General features: G+C 36.9%; 5 protein-coding genes across 11 annotated transcripts; 2 read left to right on the forward strand and 3 right to left on the reverse strand.

Annotated features, from left to right (window-relative positions):
• Positions 1–1,715: 1,715 nt before the first annotated feature.
• On the reverse strand, positions 1,716–3,274 carry LOC125590066 (probable carboxylesterase SOBER1-like). 2 transcript variants are annotated; one of them, XM_048763015.1, is made up of 7 exons: positions 3,147–3,253; positions 2,914–3,066; positions 2,714–2,766; positions 2,448–2,571; positions 2,259–2,380; positions 2,083–2,190; positions 1,716–1,967 (listed from the first exon to the last, which is right to left on the reverse strand). In XM_048763015.1, exons 2-7 carry the CDS (start codon positions 3,059–3,061, stop codon positions 1,869–1,871), a joined length of 654 nt encoding a protein of 217 aa, XP_048618972.1. In that variant the 5' UTR covers positions 3,062–3,066; positions 3,147–3,253; the 3' UTR covers positions 1,716–1,868. The 2 variants fall into 2 exon arrangements, with proteins under 2 accessions (XP_048618972.1, XP_048618971.1); XM_048763014.1 differs by having other exon boundaries at positions 2,914–3,274.
• Positions 3,275–3,395: 121 nt separating this feature from the next.
• LOC125590067 (carboxylesterase SOBER1-like) lies at positions 3,396–4,928 on the reverse strand. The gene is made up of 6 exons (XM_048763016.1): positions 4,639–4,928; positions 4,404–4,456; positions 4,141–4,264; positions 3,927–4,048; positions 3,740–3,847; positions 3,396–3,664 (listed from the first exon to the last, which is right to left on the reverse strand). The coding sequence occupies exons 1-6, from the start codon at positions 4,853–4,855 to the stop codon at positions 3,566–3,568; spliced, it is 723 nt and encodes a 240-aa protein (XP_048618973.1). The 5' UTR covers positions 4,856–4,928; the 3' UTR covers positions 3,396–3,565.
• Positions 4,929–5,054: 126 nt separating this feature from the next.
• Positions 5,055–6,493, forward strand: LOC125590068 (mitochondrial pyruvate carrier 4-like). 2 transcript variants are annotated; one of them, XR_007326280.1, is made up of 6 exons: positions 5,055–5,211; positions 5,608–5,706; positions 5,782–5,834; positions 5,925–5,998; positions 6,153–6,363; positions 6,394–6,493. XR_007326280.1 is itself a non-coding variant. In XM_048763022.1 (5 exons), exons 1-5 carry the CDS (start codon positions 5,157–5,159, stop codon positions 6,196–6,198), a joined length of 327 nt encoding a protein of 108 aa, XP_048618979.1. In that variant the 5' UTR covers positions 5,055–5,156; the 3' UTR covers positions 6,199–6,379. The 2 variants fall into 2 exon arrangements, 1 of the variants encoding a protein (XP_048618979.1); XM_048763022.1 differs by lacking the exon at positions 6,394–6,493 and having other exon boundaries at positions 6,153–6,379.
• Positions 6,494–6,636: 143 nt separating this feature from the next.
• On the reverse strand, positions 6,637–8,280 carry LOC106440446. Of its 5 annotated transcripts, none has more exons than XM_048763020.1 (4): positions 7,744–8,278; positions 7,295–7,474; positions 6,914–7,035; positions 6,637–6,795 (listed from the first exon to the last, which is right to left on the reverse strand). In XM_048763020.1, exons 1-3 carry the CDS (start codon positions 8,065–8,067, stop codon positions 6,931–6,933), a joined length of 609 nt encoding a protein of 202 aa, XP_048618977.1. In that variant the 5' UTR covers positions 8,068–8,278; the 3' UTR covers positions 6,637–6,795; positions 6,914–6,930. The 5 variants fall into 5 exon arrangements, with proteins under 5 accessions (XP_048618977.1, XP_048618975.1, XP_048618976.1 ...); XM_048763018.1 differs by having other exon boundaries at positions 6,914–7,038; XM_048763019.1 differs by having other exon boundaries at positions 6,637–7,035; positions 7,744–8,280.
• Positions 8,281–11,107: 2,827 nt separating this feature from the next.
• Positions 11,108–12,690, forward strand: LOC111202241 (alkaline ceramidase). The gene is made up of 3 exons (XM_022694773.2): positions 11,108–11,361; positions 11,597–11,893; positions 11,970–12,690. Exons 2-3 carry the CDS (start codon positions 11,640–11,642, stop codon positions 12,481–12,483), a joined length of 768 nt encoding a protein of 255 aa, XP_022550494.2. The 5' UTR covers positions 11,108–11,361; positions 11,597–11,639; the 3' UTR covers positions 12,484–12,690.
• Positions 12,691–20,152: the final 7,462 nt, after the last annotated feature.

Below are 20,152 nucleotides of genomic sequence, written 5' to 3' on the forward strand. Positions count from 1 at the left end.
AACCGATAATAGACATCTCTTAGGGTAGGACCATCTCCAACGTCCCAATGCCAGCGTTTCTATAATCATTAATAAGTTCATACACGTATAGATTTTTTGAATGAATATCATCTTCTCTTGTTACTTTCTCTACCTTTAAATTTTTGCATTTTAAACTCCGAGTGATGTTCAATAATTGAAGCAGGTTAAAATATACACTATAGTACAAACATAGTTAGTAGGTTGAAATCTTTGTTTCAAATTTCAGCGGCTATACCACTTGTTATTAATTATTCAAACCTTAAGATAATACATCGGGTTGTTGATTACTTTCTTCCACAGTTCCACCATGAACAATCTCGTCAAGTAGTACTTGCAGTCTTGGATATTACTTTTAAACATTTACACAATGATCATTAGGTTGTGGTTGGTTATAATTTAGGTCTAGGATGCTTACTAAATTCACGTTTCCTTTCGATATATTAAAACCTTATTGAACATTTGGTTTAGCAATGATATCATTTATTAAGGTTTTTAAGATAGTGAGATTCAAATATTTAGAAAACAGTCGCACATGTTTGTAAATATCAAAGAAAATATGTATTTATATTTTTCTTGCACTTAGTGGATTCTTGTTCTAGCTGTCACTCTAGTGTCAAGATTCTGTAATATTTGAATTCGCCGAGGGGTAACTGTGGGAAATTACAAGTAGTCGGTGGGTGCAGCTGAGAGATTCCAAAGAGATAAAATGGGCGCAAATGGGAAATTATGAGTGTAGACGAAAATACCCCTACAATATCAACAGACCCATGCAACTCATTTGGGTTTTCTTTATTGGCTTATGTCGGATCTAATAATAGTTCACTAGTTAAATGATTTCAAACTTAGATATCGACATATCTTCTTTATTACGTTAAGTAAATTCCACTTACAAAAACATCATTTTCACAAAATTTAGAAAATATTATTTGATGGCCATTTGCACGACATATATTTTAGATCAATAATTAATTTGAACGAGCGTTAGCAAATGCTAAAGATTTGTATTTATTTATTTTTACGACCAAAAAAAAACGATTTGTATTTTCTTGAGCTATTGATTTATTTGAAAAAGTAACATATATAAGTTGTGGTTCTAGTCACTTATATCTCATGGACATGGTGTTGACAATCCAAAAAGAAAGTATACTGATGTTGTCTTCAAGTAGTGGCATATGATTTATCAAATTAACACAAATCACAATAACCAAAGCCAAACTAGACCCACTAAACCAGACCGGTTTGACAACCAAATGATGAACTGAAGTAATTATTCTCCCCTTCATTTGATTTGAACTGTTGATACTATAAGACTTTGCAAAACCTCAACAAGTCTGCATAAGTGTGTTTAATACATTTAAGGACCAAACAAAGACATTCTTAAACTATGTGGAGAATATATATATATGAAGTTTATGTAAGTGGGTTCAAGGCTTTCCCATATTATTGAGGTCATTTGATTTGAAGCTTATGTATATGGCTTTCAACTTATTATGACCTTGTTCTTCAGATTGTTTGGATCTCAACTTTTATGATAGATTTAGTTTTTGTCTGTCTTCTTTTGTCACTCATCCTCTCTCGCTCTCTCCTCAGAATGTTTTATCATCTCTCATTATCGTTTGATTGGATTACACGTTTTAAGCAATTTTAGAGACCTGACATCAAACACATGGAGACGAATCTTTGTTGTTGTTGTTGTAGAAACTGTCATTTAGATTATGCTGATAATGGACGAAGTTGAGAGACATCATTTCCAAATGTTCAATCATAGTTGCACAATCTTCTAATTATCCAATTTAGCGAATAGATAGCTGAAGTAGTTGGGCAAACAAACTCGATCTCAAAAACTTTTAAGAAGAAGAAGACGAACTCTGCATCCTTTGTTTGATCCATGACTCCAGATACTGAAGCTCCTCATTACTGATTGAGTGGCCAAGATCTGGATAAGCCTGCAGCAGACAAAGGATTGGTTCAAAAGATCAAAAATAGAAAAATAATCATGAAGTGATTCTAGAATTTAGATTTGACTGACTCCTCTTATCAAAATATGATTGCTTATCGTACCTTGAATTCACAAGTGACAGCAGCTTGTTGAAGGAAAGGAAGAGCTGCTTGACCAGCTTCAAATAGTACAGTCTTGTCATCAATCCCATGAGACCACAAGATTGGTGTCTACATATGACTAGAAAAAGTCAACAATTCGACAAGAAAACCGGAAAGAAAAAAAAACAGATAGAAACCTTTATAGCATCTTTGGTAAACTGGTTGATGATTGAAGAATTGAACGGAACCCACCCGCTAAAGACTGCACCTCCTCCAAGAGTTTTAGGATAAAGCAGAACACTAGCCAAGGTTAATGCCCCTGTTAAGAAAACCATAGGTCAGTAGACACAGGGGATTGCAAGACTATATCAAAAGGGAGATCACACCTCCTTGGCTAAATCCACAGATATACACGTTTTCTGGCTTTATTCCTCCAGCAATCTCCTTGTCTATAATGGCATGAACGTTCTTAACTGCTTCAAGCACGCTGCTTTCATCATTTGGAGATCCCTAGGCACATACAAAAAGCCACACACACTTGATGACACACACGCAAAGTATCTTTTAGATACAACTAACAATGCAAGAAAGGTTCTTCCTTTTAACTCTCAGAAACTATAGCCAAGCTAGAGGAAGAGACAACAAGTGTTACCGCGGTAAGAGGAAGCTCACGGATGTCAAACCAAGAAGGCATCACCATACCATCTGCACAAGACACAATCAAAAACTAGAGATTTCTTCAGATACACAAGGACCAATCATATCAAGAACATATAGAAGGACGAGATTCACTAACAAACACATCCATAATGATCTATTAAATTTAGAAACTTTGAAAGAATCAAAACGTACAATTGCAGGAGACTGGATTTGGAGGAGCTGATGGGAAGAGCCACTTAGTGTTCATAAACTCCGGAGACTTGAAAAGTGACTTGATGGGTTCGTTGGCAGGTCCGGAATCTCCAAGCCCGTGAAGCCACAAGATGAAGGTTCGAGCCATCAAGTCTGAAGAAGAGGGAGATGATGATAATGATGAGTAAGGCTTGTTCTCGAAGAAGAATGCGAAGAAGAGCACGGTGCTTAACAGTGCGATCGAGAGGAGAACGATCGGTTTCGTCAATGTGCTTGTTCGCATGTCAATATCGATCCTGCTGCCTTCACCATTTTACTCTTGGACAGATCTCTCAAAGGCAGGTTGTGTTTTTTTATTTTTCTGACAAAAGGAAAGAGATGATGCCAAAATGACCAAATTACCCTCGATGTTTTTTGGGCTATGTTCTGACGTGCAAGCAAGATTTGATTCAATGTGTTTGCAAAGTGAAAAGAAAAGTCTCGATACAAACATTATAATTCTCATGTTAATTACCAAATAAAATAAAGTAACACAACAATCAAGATATTTGATGAACAATGTTTTATCTTTTGCTTACAAGAGGAAGAAGTTTAATCAATGTTCTTCACAGATATATTTATATTGAATGAAAGCAGCATTGCTTTAAGACATTCAAGATGAAGACGACGAACTTTGCATCCGTGACTTGATCCATGACTCTATATACTGTAGCTCCTTGTTGCTCATCCAGTGCGCAAGACCTGGATACGCCTGTCAAGATAGAGGTTGTTTATTATGTTTGATGATCTCTCTTAGGCCTTCAAAGAGAAACTTCTAAATTATTACCTTGAATTCACAGGTCACACCGGCTTGTTCAAGAAAAGGAAGAGCAGCTTGACCAGCTTCTAAGAGCACAAGCTTATCATCAGTACCATGAGACCACAATATTGGTGTCTACATTTTGCAAAAAAAAAAAACATGGACGAGACTTTAGAAACTCGGAAAACAATGACATGAAATATAGTTGATGAACCTTTTTAGCTTGTTCGGGAAATTGATTGATGACTGAAGAAGTGAATGGAACCCAACCGCTAAGGACAGCTCCACCTCCAAGTGTTTTTGGATAGAGAAGAACACTAGCCAAGGTTAAAGCACCTGGCATCATCAGAATCTTATTGTTATTAAGAGCCACCCCAATGCTAGTGTAGATTCATGAAAAGAGGCAAAGAGAGTAGAGAACATAACACCTCCTTGGCTTAAACCACAGATAAACACGTTTTCTGGTCTTGTTCCTCTTGCAATCTCTTCGTCTATAATAGCATGAACGTTCTTAACTGCTTCAAGAATGCTGGCTTCATCAATTCGAGATCCCTAACACATACAAAAAGTTACTTTTACAAAATGCAATATAAAACCCAAAAAGCAGTACTGATGTAACGCCACAGGTTTAACAAGCCAAGGGTGGTACTTCTAAGGTAGCAGTTTAGATAAAGAGAGAATTAAGTAATACCGCTTTAAAAGGAAGCTCAGGGACATCAAACCAAGAAGGCATCACCCGACCATCTTCACAATAAAAACAAGACAAGGATCTATAAGATTCTTGCAGACCAGATATGTATCATTATTTGGACACCAACAGCTACTACAGAGAACGCTAAGAATGAATCAAGAATTTTACTGAATCCTTGAACTATTATAACCATTTTACCAATGAAACAAAACCAATACAACAAGGGAGATCGTACTGTTGCAGGTAACAGGATTGTATGGAGCAGAAGGGAAGAGCCACTTAGCGTCACTCAGCTCCGGAGACTTGAAAACAGTCTTGACGTTTTCGTTGGCAGGTCCAGAGTCTCCCAACCCGTGAAGCCACAAGATGAAGGGTCGTCGAGCCATGGCGTCTGAGCTCCCTGAGCAAGAAGAGATACAAAGGAAACAGTTTCTCAACAGCTTGTTGACCATTAGAGAAGAACGAAGTTACTTCTCCGTCTGTGTATTTGAACGCATTTATGTTGTACCTTCGCTTCGCCATGGTGATCTCTGAAAAGTCTCGACGACGACTTTTGAACATATCTCAAAGTCAACTGAGGAAAAACAGGGGAGAAGCGAAATGACTAAAAAGCCCTCTAGTGCAGGCTTTGTGTCTAAACGACATCGTATACTAGCTGTAGGTATAAAGCCCTTTGGTAAGAAGAAGAGACAGAGGAAAAGGAAAAAGAGAATCTGGGGTGGAGGAGACGGAAGATAGATTGAATAATATCAAATGGCGACATCGAGGCTTCAAGCTCTGTGGAATCACCCTGCCGGACCTAAAACCAGTGAGTCCTCCCTCCTCCTATTCAAAAAAGATGACACCTTTCTTTCGATTATACCCTCGAATTTGGATGATTGAGCAATCTGGGACTGATTGTGATGAATCCTGATTTGTTTTTGACTTTGAAAAATCGAAACTTTGTTGGTGGGTTTTTGACTTTCGGATTAGGATTGATATGAAAATGTAAGAACTTTGATGGTACAAAACACAAAAGATCAATCTTTCTTTTATATGTCAGTGAATTGATAATCCTCATGTTTAGCTTTATGTCTCTGTTATCCAGTTCTCAGATCAGAACTGTAATTAAACAAGTGATAATGTTAAGTAGTTTGAAACTGGTCGTGGATGTTTGTTTACTGTTGAGGATGTGAACAAGTGTCTCTTGTTTTAATTGTCACAGTTCATTTCTGGGCGCCAACGTTCAAGTGGGGAATAAGCATTGCTAACATTGCAGACTTTGCTAAACCTACTGACAAAATTTCCTACCCTCAACAGATTGGTATTACAACATCCCACTTTCTTTGATTGCTTTCCTTTTTGTCTTTGTCATGCCTCTCACTGATCTTACTCTTAGCTGTTACATGCACTGGAGTTATCTGGTCTCGCTACAGCATGGTTATCACTCCCGTGAGTTTTCCTTCTTTTTTAACACTCCTCTTCATTATGCATAATCCCATCACGCCTCTTTTCTGACTTTTATTTGATATTTGACTACAGAAAAACTGGAACCTCTTTAGCGTCAATGTTGCTATGGCTGGGACTGGCATGTACCAGCTTGCTCGTAAAATCAAGTAAGGAGATCCCAGTTCTTCTTACATTACATTAATATATGCAACAGAACAACTCTTTAGTTTAGGCTACTGGAAGTAGAACTAGTCTCTTCTTTTTATGAGCAGTACTAATGAACATTTTGTTGACTATTGATATGTTTCTTTTGCTCTACAGAAACGATTTTGCATCTGATGTGGAGCCTGTTGTTGCTAAAGAATGATTACGACGAAAAACAAGAAGATGAAAACATCAAAAGGAAAGATGTGATATCATCATCATCATATTGCTTGTGTTTGAAAATCTAGTTTCAAGATATTTGATTTTTCTTTTCACTCCCTGATCGTAAGGGTCGAATTACCAAATAAGTTTTCTTTTTAATACCCAATATGCTTCTCTCTGTCTTTGATGCGGTGTCTATCGAAACTTTGCGACAGCGAGCTCCTCCTGCGGGCTGCGGCTGTGATAAGAACCTTTTAAGCTCTTCTTCCCTTTCTATACAACTTGTTTTTAGATAATAGCCGTCTTCCCTCTCTCTCCCACACACTTCCTTTCCTCGTAGGTGCTGAGGTTTTTTAGTTTTAGACACATTGAACAGTCCATCATTATGCCACTTCTAGCAGAAAAATATGAACAAAAGACTCGGATATAAATAGTACCAGAGACGTAACAGGGATGATATTTGCTCAAACCAATGAGGTCAAAAGCTCTATTCATATTCTTTCACAGTGAATCATCATTCATAAGCAAATTAAAATTCAGAGAAAAACAAGAATCTTCTATGAATCGAATGTTTAGTACCGAATGAATGAGTCTGGTCAATAAAAGGAAAAAAGAACAGACCAGAACAAGGATCTGCATCCATCTCTAACAGTTGTTTTCTAGTTTTATGTATGTGTCTTTGTTACTGACGACAGTGAAACAGGGTAAAGAATGACGCCATTTTATCTCTCTTCTATTGGCTCGGATTGTTCTCAGAATCTACATCGTTTGCATTCAAGTTGAGTCCTGAATCCTTAGTGCTTTCGTTCAGATCTGGCCGCACTGTTTTTTCTTCCTCCTGCTAAGACAAAAACATTCAACACTGGCGGCAAGTGAACATATTCTAAAGTCCAAGCCTCCCAAGGAAGAGTAGAATTTTATTTAACAAGCCTACCAAAAGAAACGACATTTACTCTCTTAAACAAATGGTTCCAGGATCCATCATGGATGGCTTATCAACAGGAAAAAAACAAGCACATTCACAGGAAGTCAAAGACTTAAGTTGGGTAAGGCTAAAAGGAAGGGAGCATAAGGTGAGGTTAAAAAAAAGGTGTTACCTGATTATCTTCCATAGGAACATCATTCATGTCTGGTTTTTCCTCAACTTGTGCTCTCTTGTCACTTAGCTCTGCTGCACTTGCTTCTTGCTCAATTTCTTTCTTCTGCTCCTCTTCCTCAACCTTATCATCTTCCTCGATTTCTGTAACTTCATTCTTCTGCTCCTCAAGTACTGCAATCTACACCGTTTAATCACACGTAAAACTTCAAATGGACCACAAGGACCCTCGAACAACCAAGAATATGTTGGATGAATGAAGCTCCACAATTCTAATCCAAGACAATTCAACCAATCAGCAAACCGATGTCTTAACCCTAGATCATCACCTTTCTTGCTACAAAATCATAACTTTAGAAACATTTCAAGACATGCTGTACAGAGACGTAAGCTATAACCAATCTAGCTCCTGGCAAAGCTCAAATCTTTAAGGCTAAATCAGAAACTAACCGGCACGTATTTGAATCTGCGCCGCCGCGGAGGATCTTCTGCTGCTACCGTTGCCAGAGTGTCTTCGCTCGGAGAAGGACTCTCGCTTTTACCATCTTCGTTCCCGTTACCGGTCTGAGACAATGGCGCCCACTTGAAGAACAGCAAATGCGATCCGTTAGCGGCGTCGGAAGCTGCGGATGAGGAGGAGTGATTGAGTTTCTTGGTGGAGGGAGAGACGTGAACCCACTTCTTCTTCCACTTCCTCACCGGACCCGTGAAAACCGTCGCCGGTCCTCCGTAACGAGTCGAGGACCTCCCTAACCGACCTCCTACTCCTTCCATAACCCACTCAGCAATCGCTGATTCTTCAAGGATCAAATTCCGATATTCCAATTACAATTACGGCTGATCAGTTTTATCTTCCAGGTTCTAAGGAAGTACAGTAACTATGTTTCGTCTCTTCCTCCTCCGTAAGAACAAAGAAGGATCGGGTCTTTCAGATCCAATTTTGCATAAGTCGATCTTATTGGTTTTTTTGGAAGAAGAAGAAGAAGTCTCTCGACGAACTAGAGTGTTTCCCTTATATATAACTAGATTTGGGGCTTTATTTGATATTTTAATTTAATAAAAAATATTATTTTTTTTAAAAAATTGGTTTTTCATATGTTATGTGAAATTTATTTTACAGTTAAGAACTCGTTTACACGCATAAGTTTCAGTTAATATTTATTAGAGCTAGAAAAAACATCCAAACGTAAAATTTAAACCGGATCCAACCCAAAATAATAATTATAATGAAATAAAAAGGAATTTAGAAGTTAAATAAGGCCAAGAAGCATTATACACTTTCTTATGTACTAATTTAATGTTTTATTAAACTTATCTAATGTTAAATAATTTTCTTGATTCATTATTTATTAATGATATATTTTCATAATAACATTTTAATTTAAATGAATTATAAACTAATGCATATCAAACATGTGTTTGATTTTCGTATAACCAAACACATAAATACCAATCACGACAAAATCCTAAGTTTTGATTTTTTTTAAAATTTAATAGCTTTAACATCATACTCGTTATCAAAATCTTTTTTTTTAAATACTATTAATTAGGTATGTTGACTTTTGTTAGGATTTTTTAAAAAGGAAAAAAAATATTTTCTAAATCTTATTTTTATTTAAAATTAAAAAAAAGAAAAACTATCAAATACTTTTTTATATTTTTGTTTAGGATTATAGAAAAGGAAAAATATTATCATATAAACTTTTACAATTATCTTATGTTTTGAATTTCAGAAAAATCTTATTGCTATCAAATAATTATTTCTTGTTATTATTAAATAATTTTAAATTATGATTTTTACGGTTCATATCAATACTATTTTTACACTTCATTTTAATTAAATAATTTTTAGTATCATGTTCATCTTCAAACTTTATATACTATCAAATAACTTCTTACAATTCTCTTATGGTTACAATTCTCTTATGGTTACGAATTAAAAAATATGATACAAATCTTTTTTGTTTAGAATTTTATTTTTAAAAGAAATGAACTATCAAATATATTTTTTACAGTTTTAGGGTGTTAGAAAAGAAAATTAAAACTACATAATCTTTTATAATTTATTTTTTCTAGGATTTAGAAAATAAAAATACTATCAAATAATTATTTCCAGCAAATATTAACTATTTTTAAAAGTTGCTATTTTCAAAATTCGTTTTCTCAATATCACAAATATTTTAAATTAAATATTTTCAGTATCATATTATTTTCAAAATTCGTTTTCTAAATATCACTAATATTTTAATTAGATATTTCAGTATCATATTTATCATTAAATTTAAAAAGTAAAAATTACTTTTACAATTTTATTTGGGCAGGATTTAAAAGGAAAAAAATATTATTTGATTAAAATTAAAAGAGGGAAAAGTTATTTTTCAAATTTCTTTTATTTAGGATTTTAGGAAAAAAAATTATTTTCACATAATGATAGAATTTTTTTAATACATACACAATGTTTTTTTTGTACAAATGTCACAATCATATCGGGTAAAATATTTGAAGTTATTTTTGGTTTATAATTTTTAACACAAAATTATCTATTAAAAATAAAAGTTAGTTATATATAAGAAATGAGTTACTTTCAATTTTTTAAAAAAGGAAAATTCCAACTATAATTTGTTCTTGTTTTTTAAGAATTTTATACAACTAATATATTTTCAATAAAAAAAATTATTTTTAGTTATTATATTATGTCTTATACATACAAACATATATTTCTCATATTTACACATACTTATGTACGATAAAAACATAATAATAATAAAAACTTGTGTTAGCGTCATAAGATGTAAAAATGATGATAAAAAAATTGAGTTGTTTAGAGAAATTAAAAGAAAATACTCAGATAATATTTTTATTGTCAATACTATTTTTTGTGAAAATAATATGAGGAACTTTAAACCTAAATATAGATGTGAAAATAATATTTATTTTGGTTTATATTTTTGTAGCATACATTTATCGGTTAAAAAGGAAAGTTAGTTATTTATATGAAAATAATAAGAGTACTTCTACATTTTTTTTACTTAAGTTTTAAAAAAAGGAATATCACTTATTTTATAGTTAGTTTTTCTATTTGATTTTTATTAAATAATTTCTTGTACTTGTAGGTTTTTATAATTCGTTTTTATTTATTTTTTTTAAAAAAAACTTAATATTTTATCTTATAATATCTTTCTTTAGTATATTTAAAGATGAAAATATTCAAAATATTTTAAAAAGAAAAAAATACTTTAAAATAGCTTTTTACAATTATTCTTTGTTTATAGAATTTTCAAAAATTAAATTTACTATCAAATATTTTTAAAATATTATAAAAAGAGCCATACAAATATAATTGTAAAAGGCTATATAATAGCAATTTTCATTTTCTTAACTCCTAAAAAAAATAATAAACTATATTTTTGTAATAATTTTTCTTTTCTAGTGTCCAAAAAATGTAATAATAATTTTTTTTTCTAAATTTTTTTAAATTCTAATAAAAGAGAATTGTAACATATTTTTGACACATATCACAATCTTAATAAATTAATTGACATATGTTGCAATCATGTTAATTAGCAACTTTGAAGAACCAATCTTTATATAATAAAATAATAATTCACGCCTGTTCTTATTAATAAAATCAAGCTAATGATTGGATGATAAAGTTGAATGTCTAAATCAGGTGAGAAAGCTTTCCCTTAATTGGTATTTTTTTCAGCCACGTTAATAACCCAAATACAAATTTTGGTACTTACTATTTTACTATTTTACCATCATCATCAGATGTCGACGGTGTAGTTACTACTTACTAGTCAGCGCCGCTCTCTAGGTCTTTTCTTTATTCATTTTTCTTAACTTAATCCAAAATCTCGTTAGCTAAAAAGACGATATCAATTCTCGAAACAGAGGAGGAGAAATAGAGACTCCGAGAAAGGTCATCCCGAAGATTTGTTCGCATCTGATTCCTCCTCCGATCTGCCATGGCTAAGAGGTTTTGCTAACAACGCTATAAGAGATTTCGCTGGGTGAAGGAGAGTGATAGATCTCTTTTCACACCCTTTTATCGTCGCGAGTAAAACGGTTTGTTCTTCGCTTGTTTCCTTGCTGTATCACGTGGATCGGTTTCGTTTGAGTGTTAGATTCTCTTATTTGCGATCCCTGGATCGTAAAGTTTTCATATTTTCTGACTTTTCGGATCTGGGTTTTCGTCTAGATCATCCCTTGTGTTGACCTGAACAAGCATTACTATGACTCAGATTCTCCATTGCTCTTTGAGATTAGTTTCTTATGGGTTTGTCTATTTTGGTGTTTACAGTGTCTAAAGGCTCACACTTTAAGTGTTTTGAGAGGATTAGAAAATGGCAGATGGGATATCGAGCTTTTGGGGTCCAGTGACTTCCACCATAGAGTGTTGCGAGAAGAACTACGCCTACTCTTCTTACATTGCAGAGTTCTACAACACCATCTCCAACGTCCCTGGAATCCTCTTGGCTCTCATTGGTCTCGTCAACGCCTTAAGGCAACGGTTCGAGAAGAGGTTCAGCATTCTCCACATATCCAACATGATCCTCGCTATCGGCAGCATGCTCTACCATGCCACTTTGCAGCACGTGTAAGTTTCTAGCTTTGTTAGCTTCCTCATCCAAATTTTGGTTTAATGATTCTATGTCCCTTTGATCCAAGCACAGGCAACAGCAGAGTGATGAGACGCCGATGGTGTGGGAGATACTTCTCTACATGTACATCCTCTACTCACCAGACTGGCACTACAGAAGCACTATGCCCACTTTTCTCTTCCTCTACGGTGCCGCCTTCGCTGTTGCCCACGCTTTCCTCAGGTTTGGGATCGGTTTCAAGGTCCATTACGTGATCCTTTGCCTTCTCTGCATCCCTCGGATGTACAAGTACTACATTCACACGGAGGACACCGCGGCTAAAAGGATTGCGAAGTGGTATGTTGCTACGATCCTAGTGGGGAGTGTTTGCTGGTTCTGCGACCGTGTTTTCTGCAAGAGGATATCTCAGTGGCCTGTGAACCCTCAGGGACATGCTCTGTGGCATGTCTTCATGAGTTTCAACTCGTACTGTGCGAACACTTTCTTGATGTTCTGTCGAGCTCAGCAGCGTGGATGGAATCCGAAGGTGAAATACTTTCTGGGGGTTCTTCCTTACGTCAAGATCGAGAAGCCAAAAGCACAATGAGGTGAAAGATTTGGGCAAAGAGAGCCCAGAAGAAGAGCATGAATATAGCTTTTTGTTCTTCGTTTTGTCAGAGATTTCGACTTTGGTTTTCATTTTTTTTTTTGGAAGTGAAACTACTCTCTAGATACAGAGTCTAGATTTTTTTTTTTGTTCTTTGTATTAGTTTTCGTGGGGATGATGATATTATGAAGAATTGATTTTTAACTTGCTGAAACGCTCGCCTTGGTGCATTGTCATCTTTAACTTGATCACATTCTTCCTTGTCAAGTATTAAGTTTCTCTCATCAATTTAACAACAATCCTTTTGGGTTGTGTTTCGTCAACATTTGTTGTCAGGTCATAAAACTTGCATTCAAGGTCTTCAGTATTCACAATGCCTCAGAAAGAAGTGGGGTTTCTAACATTTTACATAGCAAACTGTTTAAAATCTCAAAATGATGCATAAAGCTGTTCCCAAAGGGACAAAACTCATATTTTCGTTTTCCCTTCAATATGACATATCCATAGCTACTAAACGTTTTCTCTAGCATATTTAAGATGATCAAAGATTATCTCCAAAAAGCTGTGAAACAAGTTTCTAATCTCAGTCCTCAATCCAAGAAGAAACCTGGAAACTAACACTTAAAGCAATGAGTAAGTTTGTTTTCTGCAGCTCTATTCCTCCTGCAGCTCATATATCTGCATGTATGCTTCCGATAGTTCTACCATTTGGGGAAGTGTTTCTGCAACATGCAAATCCTGCATCTCGTACCTGAAAGAAATAAACATTAATCTCATCAGATCCAGAGCAGTTTTATGCTAATTTAATTGTCACTATGGGTTTGAACGTGATATCTGATATGCTAGAAAGCTCCTTTGACAACACTAACACACAAGATAAGTGAACTTTTGATATTCCTATCTCATGCAAGTAAAAAGAAGCACAAATTTTGGTACAAGGGAGAAAGCTTACCATAGTTCTTGTGACTTGCGCTGCACAAATACTCTGAAGTACCCATCCTCAGGCTTACCATCATGCACAATGTTAGCGATTAGATTGTACTTGGAAGAAACCTTCCCGCCTTCTGCAGCAGTAGGCAGTGATGGTATGTAATCCCTCAGCTCCATGTCCTTCACTGGGAAGTTAACTGTGACATCAACAAAGATCGAGTCACATTAACCAGGAAATAGAGATCCTTGCAAAACATTAATCTAAAATCCAAAATAAACACACCCAGTGTAGGGTTCTTCTCCTTGAAAAAGTTATTCTTCTTGAACCGAACCATATGGAACATCAAGTAAGGAGGAGATTTGGTAACTCGATATCTCATTCTGGCTAGCTTAGGGCGAACCACCTCTGTCACAGTTTCTCCATCAAACTTCTTCAATAAATCGAATAGAGCAACCTGACCCAAATATCAAAGAAAATTAGCTTCTGCTTACCTCACTTCGCTAATTATAAACTCAAAGACGCAATAGCAAAAAAAAATTCAAGGTATAAATAGCCATAAGTGAAAAGTCTAAAGCAAGAGGTGTATATACCTGTGGAATAATGTTTTTCTCCATGACATCTTTGAAAAGAGGAGGCGGTGGCAAATCTAGGCCAAGCATTAGAAAAGGCATCCTGGAGATTTCTTTGTTTTCATTGCCTTGATACTCTCTCACAACCTCCAGCTCACCCTGTGATGATTAGCAGATTACATGAAAATGCATCTTTTTGCACATTAAACTACAGTGACGTGTCAAAGGATAGACACATACCTGGAAGCACTGATGGATGATACTGCTGGCGTCCTTTGAAGTTCTAAGATCCATATGCAAAGTGTTGAGCAGCCACGACATGAACTCTACTGGATCTGATTGTTGGCCTATCCTGAACCGTTTCTTGCTAGCTTTCATGACAGCTTGCAAGAACTCATGTGGACTCACCTGTTGACACAATGTAAATTAAATTAGCAAGGTCCTCTCATTAGGTGAGGAGGATATGTAAAAGTGAGGCATGATAATAGAGTCAGACCTGTCCTTTAAAGTTCCGAGCATGCCAAATCTTTCGAGTGAGTTCCCCAAAGCGGTGAACAAGAGGAGACTTGCAATGCTGATAGTTTTCGGGAATAAGGAAAAAGTTCCTTAAAGGAGTAACTCTCATCAACGATTGGATTGTAACATTCACAAACTCTGTCTTTTGTATGTTGTTCAACCCCACCTATTGTATAAACTAACTTTTAGGAGACAAACTTACTCAATGCTAATCTGTATTCAAAGAGAGAGCGAGAGAGGATTACCATTCCGGGAAGATAGTCAGAGCCATCAAGAGCCCTGGACCACTGCTTATTCCTATCAAGCTCTTCTACTTGCGCCCTACTAAACCTACAAACGGATAGCACCAACGCCTTGATAAGAAGGAACTAGCAAGAAGAAACCAATGGAGACATACCTTGGATTCAAGACGTGTCGAATGTCATCCAAAGAAGGGTCATTGATCTCGTAACTATCAGGAAGACAATACACCTTCTCCGTCAAAAGATTGATGTAAACGTGGTGCCCTGCCTCCAAGCTATGCGTATAAGCATGAGACTTCTGGCTCCTCCCTTGGAAGTACTTCCCGCAGACGAGACACGCGTACACGTTCAGATTCGACAAGGAGACAGAGCAGAACCTCTCGAAATCAAAATCCAAGACCTGCAAAACAAACAACCAAACATAAAAGATTAGATTACATTACAAGTTACAACAAAGCACAAGACTTTTGGTCGGTAAGTAGGATGATGATTTTACCTGGCGGTTGACTGTATCGAGGTACGGGCAATCGCGACGAACTTCGACGTGGCGCGAATGCTTTCCGCGGCCCTTAAAGGCGTCGTCTTCGAGCCGTTCCTTCTCTCTCTTCCGCTTCAGCTCTCTCTCTTCCTCCTCCTCAACACCACCGTTCTTGACTTCTTCTCTCTCACTTTTCATCCTCGAAATCTCCTTACGAAACAAACGCCCTATTCTTCGAGTTATTAGGAAACTCGAATCTACTCGAGCATTAAGAACTTTACTCGCTTTAGAGGCCGAACTGTGTCAGATCTGCATAAACAATTGTGAGAATCAGGCTTTTATGTTTCTTGTTGGGCCTTATTGTCTAGCCCATTAGTAATATTAGTTTAATGATCTATCTGATACTGTAGATTTTTTTTTTTTTTTTTTTTTTTTTTTTTTTTGACATCATAATAGACTAGAAGCCTATGGGGCCACCGGTTCAGATAGCCAAACCGGAGGTAAAGAATCGACATATAGCATAGCTGAAGGAGAACTCCTCGCACCACGTGCAAGCTTGTCCGCCATTGTGTTTTGTGCCCTTGAGATATATCTGATCGTGAAGTTGGGGAAGAAAGTCTTACTTCGGCAGAATTCTTCCATGTGTGTAGCGAACGCCGGCCATTCTTCAGGTGAGGACACCATCTTCACCAATTGAGAACAATCCGTCACAAATACTACATCTGAGAACTGCAGGGTCTTCATGCACTCCATTGCCCAAATCAGAGCTTCACATTCAGCATGTAAAGGTGATAGGCTACGTCGAAGGTTCATTGCGCCCATCATTACGTCCTCTGAGTTTATCTTTTGGAAATACCAGCCCTGGCCTGTAAAAGCATCATGTTCTCTCCACGCCCCATCAATGTAGCAAACTCGAGAGGACCCCAATGTCTGCCAACTCCCATCTGTCGGTGGAAACCCCTGATTCTCTTGTACCAAGAGTTGGGCTTCAGCCCAAAGTGATCCTTCAACATCCGCTCTGCGCAAAATTTCTTGAGGACTTACAGTCCTATTATTATGAATTTTGTCATTCCTATTTTTCCATATATACCACATAATCCATGGAAAATACTCCGAATCAACATCCGTTGGAAGTCTCCAAAAAAGATGATCCAGACTAGTAAAAACGGAGGAAGATGGAAAGATTCCGGGAGGGGAAAGGATTCGAGATAAAGCCCATGTTTGAAGTGCTGGTGGACATTCAAAAATAACGTGATAGATGGATTCCTCTTCTGCCCCACAAATACCACACCGGAGATCACACTCTATACCACGAGCCTTCAGATTTTTGGATACTGGTAGTGTCCCAGATAAAATTTGCCATACAAAGTGTCTTAGTTTCGGAGAACATTTTAGTTTCCAAGAATGCGCCAAAAAGGGTTTAACATTAGGTCCATAACTTAACACTCGTGGACCCCGATCCGGGTATAAGGATTCTGTCCTAAACCCTGATTTGACCGAGTATTTACCAGAGTCCGTAAACGTCCAGCCATATGTATCTGGCCGTTGTGTTCTACTAACTGCTATACCACGAATAATCTTCACATCATCTGGATGAAAATATTCATTCAGGAGATCCTCATTCCAGGAACAATCTATGGGATTTATAAGATCACCCACCATAAGAGACTGACTTAAAATTTGAGACTGAGTTTTTGGTAATGCTGACCTCGGGCGAGGAGCAGGGATCCATGGATCATTCCATACGGATACCGATTGCCCGGTTCCTACTATTTTGATTAGCCCTTTTTTAACCAGAGGCCTAGCTGAACAGATACTTCTCCATCCATAAGAAGAGGAGTAAGATCTGTGGTCATCCAGAGGATGAGTATTCCGAAAATAACGACCTTTAAAAACTTTGGAAAATAAACACTCCGGTTTATCAATCAATCGCCATAATTGTTTAGCTAACAAAGCCGTATTAAAATCCTGCAGGTCCCTAAAGCTCAAACCCCCGTCATCTTTATGGATGCAGACTTTATCCCAGGAGAACCAATGAATACCTTTTTTATTATTTCCACTACTCCACCAGAAATGAGATAAAGTGCTCGTAATTTTTCTGGTAATCCCTTTGGGGAGCCTGTAACAAGACATCACAAAAGTTGGCATGGGTGACGCAGCTGATTTTATTAAGACCTCCTTACCCCATTTTGTAAGAAAGCGGACTGTCCAACTATTCATTTTATTGTGTACCCTCTCATTTAGAAACCCAAATATCTGTATTTTTGAACCTCCAAGACTCTCCGGAATCCCCAAATAATTCCCCATTCCCCCAAGATTTGTAATACCTAAGAGATTGTGGATGGCCGTCCTCAGATACACAAGAACCTTATGTCCAAATTGAATCGATGATTTAGAAAAATTAATTTGTTGTCCTGACACCATTTCATAATCTCTGAGTAATTGTAGGATAACACTACATTCCTCCATCGTTGCCTTACAAAAAAATAAACTATCATCCGCAAATAAAAGATGGGAAATTGATGGGCTTGCCCGTGCAATTTTTAGCCCTGTTAATCGTTTTAACCTTTCTTCTTTCCTAATGTTGGCAATAAGGGCTTCTGTACAGAGGATGAATAAATATGGAGATAACGGGTCTCCTTGCCGCGAACCTCTTTCTGGGACTATAAAATCTGATACTGTAGATTTACTTTATAGTTTCAAGTTAATAGTTTTTTTTCCGGATTTTCATCTATATTAAAAAGTCTATATATATATATATATTATTTGTAGTATTAAAAATTCTCAAATAATGGCAAAAATGATGAAATTTCCATAAATATATTTATTTTAAAAGTTTGATCTAATTTTTCATTATTAATTAATAGAAAATAAAAATGCTGATAGTATAAACCTTTAAAGTATTTTTTTTTGTGCAATTGAATAAATTAATTTAAAACCAAAGGTTCTTACATGCTAGGTCCAACAAGACCAAGGGAGAAAGTAGTTTTTGCTAGATAGTCAGCAGACCCATTATCAAGCCTAAGAATGAAAGTGAAGCGACAAAAGGTAAATGATAGAGATAAGGAAGCGATGTCCGACAGAACTTCAAAAAGCTCTGGCGATCGTCGATTCCCATTGATTGCTTGAATGAGCTCTTGAGAATCTGAGTGTATCCAGATGTTGTTGATGCCGAGAGAAGAGTCGTGGAGCATCGAGGCTCTAATCGCGAAGCTCTCAGCTAAAAACAGTGAGGATATGCGATCTTTGAACAGCTTCTTCGATTAAATTCATTCTTCGTCAGATCCGTAAATATCCAGGCAATTCCTGCATGTTTAGTGTTCGCAATCCAAGAGGCGTCAATGAAACATAAAGTCGTGTCAGGAGGGGGGCTCGATGGTTGGACTGTCGGTGCGATGGGTCTCGATAAGGGCGTGTATGATAGGGTCTACGCAATTTCCCATTCTTTGGCCACTGTGATTGCTTTGGCAACAATGGAGATAGGATTGATCGATCTTTGCTCGAAGAGCAGGAGATTCCTAAATGTCCAAATCGTCCATACGATCCAAGGAAGGAGGTTGATTGAGCCTCACTCGACACAGAACTCTCCCGTCAAGTTGCAAACGATATCTTGATCTCCGATCTCAACAGGAAGCTACTCCTTGCCTACAAAGCAGAAGAGGAATATTGGAAACAACATAGCAGACATCTTTGGCTTACTTTGGGGGACAAGAACACAGGGTTTTTCCATGCTTCCACTAGAGGAAGACGAGCAAGAAACAAACTTACAGTGATAGAAGACGGCACTGGAGCTGAGGTTTTTGACAAAGCAAAAATTGTTGAGACAATTATGGGATATTTCCATAATATCTTCACAGCATCCACCTCTGATTGCTCTGAGGTTATATCACGAGCTATACAGCCTTCTGTATCACAAGCTACAAATGACATGCTGATCTCCATCCCTTCAGCTTCTGAGATCAAGGAAGCCCTCTTCTCCATCCACCCAAATAGAGCTCCAGGACCCGAAGGCTTCTCCGCAAACTTCTTCCAGTCTAACTGGGCCACCGTGAGATATGCAATTATCAAAGAGATTCAGGATTTTTTCACAACAAATATCCTGCCTAGTTCTATCAATGAGACACACATAAGGCTAATCCCGAAAATCTTATCCCCAAAGAGAGTTGTTGACTACAGACCCATAGCCCTTTGTAATGTCTATTACAAAATCATCTCCAAAATCCTCTCCCTGCGGCTAAAGCCAGTACTCGAAGAGATTATATCCGAAAACCAGTCATCATTTATACAGGAGAGAGCTATCTCTGATAATGTCTTAATCACACATGAAATGCTGCATCACCTAAAGATTTCAAAGGCACAAAAGAACTATTCTATGACAGTCAAAACAGACATTAGTACAACCTACGATCGTCTAGAATGGACTTTCCTAGAGACGGTTCTACTCAGAATGGGCTTTCACAGCAGATTTGTCAGCTGGATCATGCAGTGCATAACTACAGGCATGTATTCCTTTATAATCAACGACGAAGTTACATGCTTTGTGAAACCTTACCTTGGAATCAGACAAGGTGACCCCATCTCGCCGTATGTCTTCATCATCTGTGGAGAAGTCCTCTCTGGTTTATGCAAGGAGGCTCAACGTGATGGCTCAATGATTGGTATCAGAGTGGCAACAAAATGCCCACGCATCAACCATTTGCTATTTGCTGATGATACTATGTTCTTCGTCCGCTCCAACCAGCAAAGCTGCCTTCCTCTCAAAGAAATCCTAGCAAAATACGAGAAAGCCTCAGGACAAATGATAAACCCTGATAAATCTTCAATACCTTTCTCAACAAGAACAAGAATAGATGACAGAATCTGCGTTAAGCAAGTTCTTGGTATTGAAAAAGAAAGAGGAGTTGGAAAGTATCTAGGCTTACCTGAACTGTTT

The sequence above is a fragment of the Brassica napus genome, chromosome C7 (assembly GCF_020379485.1).
Source record: "Brassica napus cultivar Da-Ae chromosome C7, Da-Ae, whole genome shotgun sequence".
Lineage (NCBI taxonomy): Eukaryota > Viridiplantae > Streptophyta > Magnoliopsida > Brassicales > Brassicaceae > Brassica > Brassica napus.